Raw genomic sequence first — 7,283 nt, 5'->3', positions numbered from 1 at the left:
TGTTCAAACCATCATTAAACATGTCATCAGTTGGTCTCTTTCCTGTAAACATCTCTAACAATAAGATACCATAACTGTACACGACGCCTAGTGTCGACACTTCACCACCCATTCCATATTCTGCTCAAACCAAAGTAAAGATTTGTTAGAAAAACTGCAAAATATAATTCATTATAATCGAACAATCCTATACACCGATCAATTAAGTTTATCTTTTTCTTCTTACCTGGAGGGACATAACCGATGGAGCCTTTTGTAGCAATTGAACTTGCATCTTCTTCATTCAGCTGTTGAAAATTACTGGAGGGCTTTGAAAGGAATTTAGCCAAGCCAAAGTCGCCCACATGAGCAATTAAATCATCATCAAGAAGGACATTTCTTGGCTTAAAATCACAATGAGCTATTGGTGATTCACAATCATGGTGAAGATAATTCAATGCAAAAGCAACATCAACTGCAATGGTCAATCTTCTCTCCAGGTTCAAATTCTTCACATGTAGCTGATCTTCATTAGTTGTGTCCTCTTCATCCGGGTGCAACCAATTTTCCAGACTCCCAAATCTCGTTTAATCTGGGGTATATATGGTAGGTATTTTATACACAATTTGAAGTATCTGTTTTTTCTTGGGGTGTGAAGAAGACTTTAAAAGGATAATTGATTGAGCGCCGGTGACTCAGTGAAGCAGAGTTGGTGAGATACCTACATCGGGGTATCCGAATATTAAACAACCTCCATATGTAATTTAGTATAAGCAGAGTTGGTTGGCCATTGGTAACTAGTAGTAGAAAGTCTACTCTTATCATGTAGTGTTAACTTAATTTGTTGACGACGCCCGAAATAAAATAACACTTATTTGGAAGTCTTATGTCGATGGCTATCCCTCGAGGCAGATATCATTGACTATATATACAGTACCTAGAAGTAATTGCTCGATTTAGATTATTTAAAAAAAATTAATTGTTTAATTTTGTTAGAGTTTTTATCTGTATTTGTATGTGTATTGGGTCTATATTTATATGTGTATTGGGTCTATATTTATATGTGTATTGAGTCTATATTTTGTTTGTATTTGTGTGAATCCCTTATAATATTGTTTTGTATTTCAATATATTTCAGTGCAACATTGATAAGGGAAAAAGCAAGTTTAGAGACATAAGTTGTTATAGAGAGATAAGATGAATCTGAGGATGTTTCAGCAAATGGTTCACAGGAAATTGTGTTTTGAAGATATAGATGAAGTTATTTTAATGTGGATATCAGAACATGGACATCCATGGACTCTAAAGAATGATCAATCTTTTTTTTTTTGGTTTTGGGACAATGTTGTGGTAAATGGCAATGGTTTCATTCAGTTGGTTGTCAAGATTAAAAATCCAAAATGGGATGTAACACCTAAGAAATCAGTATCAAAGTCACCTCAAGTGAGAAGAAGCCCAAGACTTGGAGGTGAGAAGAACCAAAGTGATGGTGGTGCCACTGATAAGAAATTGTTTGGGCAGGGCAGTTCACAACCTACTCAAGCAAGTGTTGTTGGTGATAATTTGAGAGAATGATCAAGTAGTACAATAATTCAAGTAGATGAGGAACCACTTTTAGTTGATAATGAATATTTTGATGATGAATATTGGTTAAAGAAAATGAAAGAAAATAAACTAGATGAGACTGTAATTCAACTTGAGAACAAAGAATTGGATAGTGCCATCCTATAGAAGATCCTGAAGCTGCAGCTGCTTATAATAGTGATGAAGACAATGAATATTCAAGTGATGCTGAAAGTGAAAATGCAGTTGAAGGTTCTTATAACCTAAACACTTGAGCTATTGTTTTGTACTTTTGTGCATTTAATATGCAAGTGATGATGTTGCAGAAGTAAATGACCAAGGTAGAAGACTGACATGGCACTTTAGTGTTCTTGCTTTTATGGTTGTAGCATATTATTGTTGGGATCCCATTATTGTTTTTGTTTTCTTATGGGTTGTTTATATGACTAATGAAGGCGTAGAACTAACTAGAGATTTTTGTTTTGTACTTGTTTAGGTAAAGAGGGTGAAGAAGACCCACAATATTACAAGGATTTCCAAGCTGATAACCCTGAGTTTGAGGATGAACCTGGTGAGCTTTTTGATGACTCAGATTTTGTTCAACCACTTGATCCTTCACAAATGATAGTAGGTACTACCTTTCCTGATAAAGATGCATTCCAAAGACATCTTAAGCTTTTCTGTGTAAAAAATGAATGTGAATTTAAGGCTGAAAAGACTGACAAGAAAAGACTTAGGGTTTGGTGTGAAAAATATATTTGACAACAGAGGAAAGGTTGAGTGTGAGTGGTTTGTTTTTGCTTCAATACTACCAAAGAAGTCTACATTTAAGGTTAGGTCTGTGAACTTTACCCATACTTGCAAGGGAAGGATTGTAGAAGACAAGATAATGAATAGATCTGCAGACCCTCCATTAGTAGCTCAAGTTATACAAGAACAGTTGAAGAATGGCTCTGTAAAAGTAATTCCAAGCCCAAGACAAATTCAAGAGGATTTCAAGGCTTCTCATCTCATTGATATTACTTATCACACATCATGGAAGGCTAGGAACTTAGTGATGGAAGCTAAGTATGGGAGTTATGAAGAGAGCTACAAACTAGTTCCTCAGTTTTGTAAGATGGTGTATGACTAAAACAAGAATTCAGTTGCAACTTTCTCATATTATAATATTGACATGGCTTTTGAGTCTATGAAAATAAGATTTGCTGGAGCTATCAAAGGATGAAAGGAAGGGTGTAGATCAGTTGTTGGGTTAGATGCTTATCATCTAAATGGTAAGTGTGGTGGTGTGTTGATGGCTGCAACTGGGTTAGATGATCAAAATGGTTTAGTCACATTAGGAATTGGTGTTTTTCTTGCTGAAACAATTGATAATTTGACTATGTTCCTCACTGACTTGAAACAATTACTCTTAAGCCATGAACAACCATTGACATTCATTTCAGACAGGCAAAAAGGGCTACTTGAAGTTGTTCCTGCTGTGTTACCAGAATCACATCACAGATATTGTTGGAGGTGAGCTTATCTTGAATTTATTTGCTTTGATCATTAATTTTCTTAGAGCGTTCTAGCTATTTATAAATTTTTGTTGTTTCAGGCACTGTATAACAATTTCAAGCAGCACTTTAAGGGAAAAAAGTTGTATAGCTTACCGTGGAATGCAGCCAAATGCTAAAAGAAGAAACATTTCTATGTAACATCTCAAAAACATTTCTTATTGTTGATATGTTTATGGTTTTTTTATGGTTAGTATATGTGTTATAACCTGCTAATTTGTTTATGGTTTCTGCTTGCTATATGCAGAAACATATGAAAGATATGAACAAGGAGAATCATGCTGCTATGGTTTACCTTGAAAAGGCTGGTTTTGAGTCATGGTTTAGAGCCTTTTTTGATGACACTAGTAAGTATGAACACCTAAATAACAACTTTAATGAGTCATTTAATTTCATTGCAAAAAACCTTAGGGACAAACCAATATGTAGACTAGGAATTCTTTATAATCAGTTGGTTATGAGTTTGTTTCACAAAAGGAGAAAACAAAGTGCAAAATGGAATCCAAATGGATTGGTTCCTACTGCTATGAAAATGATTGGTAAATTGTGTAACTTGGTTGGTGCATTTAAAGTAGACCCATGTATGAGTGGTAAATTGTATGAAGTTACAAATGAGGGTAGCAAGGCAGTTTTTATTGTGAACTTGGAAGAAAAGCAGTGCAATTGTCTCCAATGGCAACTCAGAGGGTTTGTTTGTCAACATGTTGTTTGTTGTTTGAAGCCATTCATACCTGATTGGACAAAGTAAGTATATACTTTATCAGAATTTGTTTTTTGCATCTCAACTTTACTAAGTTTGTACGCTGTCAACTTTAACTGCCTTGTTGTTGTTGTTTTTTCTTTTTGCAGGTATTGCTTTCATTATTACACAGTTGCTGCATACAGAGCCACATATGTTCAAGTTGTCTTTCCATTTCCTTCTCAAGAAGATTGGCCTGAGGTATTTGCAGTCATTTTGTAGCTCCATTTTGTAACTCAAATGCATGTTATTTATACCTTCTTAAATGTATTTCCATTTTGTAACTCATTGTTATTTTTGTAGTTGGAAGAACATGAAAAGGTTGAATTGGAATCTGCTATCAAGATCAGGAAATCAGGAAGGCCTAGAGTTAAGAGGAGGAGAGCATGGGATGAGCCTAAAGCACCTACAAAGGCGTATTCATGTTCAGGATGTAAATCAACTGGTCATAACAAAAGTACATGTGAAGTTGGTGATGTTGGCAAGAATCCAAAAGCTAAGAGGCAAAGAACCCAAGTAGATGGTGTTACCTTCACATTTTTTGACAGACCTGCTCCTAAGAAGAAACAATCATCCTCAACCATCTGGCATTAGAAAAAAAAAACAGCTGCATCTTCTTCTAAAGCTAAGAAAGCTCTTGCTAAAGCTTCTACAACTTCAACTAAGCAGAACATGAGTCAGACAAAGAAGTGAATGACACTATGTGCTTTGAAGTAGTTAGGGTTATGACTTTTTAGTATTAAAGTTTCATCTTTATTTGAACATCTTATTTTGGAAAACAATGATATTTTGGAACATCTTTATGTATGAAAAATACTTTTTAAATCATGTATTACATATGAAATGAAGCATGTTTACATGTTAAGACCTTTTCCTAATTTTGTAACTAAATCAATCATTTGTTGTGTTGAATCTCTAACTTTCTCCTTTGCAGCAAGGAAGATACAATCTGTTTCCCATCTAAAAGCATCACATTTTTGGCAGGTAAGGTAAGTTATTCCCTTGTTGTGTTGATTGATGCATATCTTCAGGTACATTCTGGAATTGCAGTTTGAAGAGAAGCAAAGTTGATGGTGCAGTGGACAACTTTCAATGCAGTGATCATCTTCTCCACAAGCTTGGCAGCTTTTATTTGAAGGTAACAACACCAACTTGGATTTACAATGGTTCGAAGCATCTTCAAACCATTCAAAATAATTGCAGCTAGGTATTGTGCACTTTAAGAACATTTTCCCATAGTTTTCATTTGTTGTAGATTGAAGCAATGCTCTTACACCATTACAGGGAACATGCTTGCACCTAGAATATATCCAAGGACACACTTTTGTGTCATGATTACCTTGTTCACACATAGCACAATGAGTGATGTTTTTTTCATTCTCACCTTATTATTGTTGTTGTTGTTGTTGCTGCTGCTACTACTACCTGGAGAGTCTTTTGCACCTCCACCCATCATTGTTTCTGAGTTTTCTTAACTTATAATGAATTTTTTTGAGTTGCAAAAACATATGGAAGATCATCTGTATATATACAGGTTGAAGAAGATGGAATTGGGAATAAGACCGTTGGGAGAATAGTTCTTATTGTGCGCCGTTGATTTCTCTTTTATATTGATGGTTAGATAGATGCCACGTGTTTCTTATTGACTCAAGTCGAATCAGCGTTTCAACTTGGTGATTCAAGTAGATTCAACTCTATTTAGTTCAAATGGCTTTTTAGACCTTTTTGCACTTCCACCTAAGCAATAACGGCTGTTAACTGGCGTTTAACGTTTTTTGGATAAAACGGTCAAGACAATGATATTTTAGAAAGTTTATAAGAAACAGGAGCATTTTTCTAGTGTAAAGTGAAAAGTATGTGTACTTTATCAAAAAGCCCAATATCTTTCTCATACCTCATATGTTTTCAACCACGCAGTGCAGGGATGTAAACCTTCCTCACTATAATGTTTGCTCTGATATTTTCAGTTAGTCGGACTCGTGGCCTACTGGCGGCTCAGTTGTAAAAAAAAATTCTCTAACTTCCCATTCCAAGACAGGGTGGAAACATCCATCATCAGTAAAGTTAAGACCCTTTTGTCAGCTCCGCCAACTAATAAATATTCCCGTCTACCGACCTTTATCCCCTTTCTTCTTTCCCCCTTTTGCGTTGATCATCATCACTTTCCCAAGAAGAATCTTCAATTCCTGATAATTAATATTACCGAAATTTTTAATATTTGTATATGGGTTCTTCAAATTCATCTTCATCTCCAGCTCAATTAATCCATCCATTAACATCTCCAATCCCAGTAGATCTTTTCGTCTCAAAGAAACGCTCAAGTCTTAACCTCAAATTCAACGACGCTTGTGGTAATCTCGTATTCAGAGTCGATGATAATCATCAACAACAATCAAATCATGATAGAGTCCTTCTTGATTCCGATGACAACCCTTTAATCTTCATCGATCGGGTTACCCAGGTAAGTAGTTCAGTGGATTCGAATTTGGGGAGGGATACTGGGGCAACTGCCCCTTTGTTCTATTAATGACAATTTCTTGTTTTTGTGTTTTGCAGGGTGGATGGGAAGGATTTGGAAGTGAAGGGCAATTGATATTTAAAGTGGAGAAGAAGTTTGAGTCGAAATTGTGGAAAGGAGGGATTGAATTGGAAGTTTTTCCGGTGAGTAATGGTGTCGCCGCCGCCGTGAAGGATGCTGAAGATGTGATTAAGGTTAAAGGGAGTCCATTTCATAGGTCTTGTACAATTTACAGAGGCAATTCAATTATGGCTCAGGTATATAGTTCAATTTCAGTACTAGTACTGGTTTTGTTTACTGCTAAAATTTTGTATGTTTAGATTAGAAAAGTCGGTCTCGCCGACAATAAGAGCCTAGTAAACGAAGCATTTACTGATCCTGAGGCGGCACAATTGTGGTTCGATGAAGTGTATGTCTGATTTTTATGTGTTTATATGCAGACGAGTCTATTGTACAAGCTTGGGAAGCTGACAACAGGGAGGAGAAAATTTAGAGTAACTATGTTTCCTGGACTTGTTGATCAGGCTTTGATTGTTGCTCTCATTGTTATATTTTTCGACTGATTGACCACCGGATTTGTTACCATGGTAGATAGATTGGTAGATTGATAGATAGATCGGCAAGTGAAATATCAAATCTGTATAACAATTAGCATGAATTGAGTTGTGGAAAATTTCAATAGATTTGTCTATCTAGAATGACCAATTATCTCATATCATTTTGTTATGCCAAATTAGTATGTTTTTTTTGACACATTGCTGCTAGCTGAGTAGCTTACCCGATTTATTGGACAATTGCCAATTGTTGAAATTGAAACAGAAAGGATCCGACCGACCTACTGGCCGGTAATATACCACTATGTCGCTTATGTAATTTGTTGGATCATTCATTGTCATGTTAAGTGTTGGAAACCATATGAACAGAAGCT

General features: G+C 35.7%; 2 protein-coding genes across 2 annotated transcripts; both read left to right on the top strand.

The window, feature by feature from the left end:
* The first annotated feature begins 3,351 nt into the window (after positions 1-3,351).
* Positions 3,352-4,431, top strand: LOC113360190. The gene is made up of 3 exons (XM_026603725.1): positions 3,352-3,842; positions 3,948-4,038; positions 4,141-4,431. The coding sequence occupies exons 1-3, from the start codon at positions 3,352-3,354 to the stop codon at positions 4,429-4,431; spliced, it is 873 nt and encodes a 290-aa protein (XP_026459510.1).
* An 853-nt stretch (positions 4,432-5,284) lies between these two features.
* LOC113357781 (protein LURP-one-related 7-like) lies at positions 5,285-7,066 on the top strand. Its single transcript, XM_026601236.1, has 3 exons — positions 5,285-6,298; positions 6,394-6,612; positions 6,796-7,066. Exons 1-3 carry the CDS (start codon positions 6,062-6,064, stop codon positions 6,916-6,918), a joined length of 579 nt encoding a protein of 192 aa, XP_026457021.1. The 5' UTR covers positions 5,285-6,061; the 3' UTR covers positions 6,919-7,066.
* Positions 7,067-7,283: the final 217 nt, after the last annotated feature.

Source organism: Papaver somniferum, chromosome 3, assembly GCF_003573695.1.
Source record: "Papaver somniferum cultivar HN1 chromosome 3, ASM357369v1, whole genome shotgun sequence".
NCBI classification, from domain to species: Eukaryota; Viridiplantae; Streptophyta; class Magnoliopsida; order Ranunculales; family Papaveraceae; genus Papaver; species Papaver somniferum.
This window is presented reverse-complemented; position numbering and strand designations above follow the sequence as displayed.

What these genes read in the sequence shown, in the direction of transcription:
- LOC113360190 (XM_026603725.1), top strand. Translation starts at nt 3,352, where the DNA reads ATGAAAGATATGAACAAGGAGAATCATGCTGCTATGGTTTACCTTGAA. An exon ending in TTCATACCTGATTGGACAAA is followed by an intron (nt 3,843 to 3,947) that starts GTAAGTATATAC and finishes TTCTTTTTGCAG; the next exon opens with GTATTGCTTTCATTATTACA. An exon ending in CTCAAGAAGATTGGCCTGAG is followed by an intron (nt 4,039 to 4,140) that starts GTATTTGCAGTC and finishes TTATTTTTGTAG; the next exon opens with TTGGAAGAACATGAAAAGGT.
- LOC113357781 (XM_026601236.1), top strand. Translation starts at nt 6,062, where the DNA reads ATGGGTTCTTCAAATTCATCTTCATCTCCAGCTCAATTAATCCATCCA. An exon ending in TCATCGATCGGGTTACCCAG is followed by an intron (nt 6,299 to 6,393) that starts GTAAGTAGTTCA and finishes TGTGTTTTGCAG; the next exon opens with GGTGGATGGGAAGGATTTGG. An exon ending in GCAATTCAATTATGGCTCAG is followed by an intron (nt 6,613 to 6,795) that starts GTATATAGTTCA and finishes GTTTATATGCAG; the next exon opens with ACGAGTCTATTGTACAAGCT.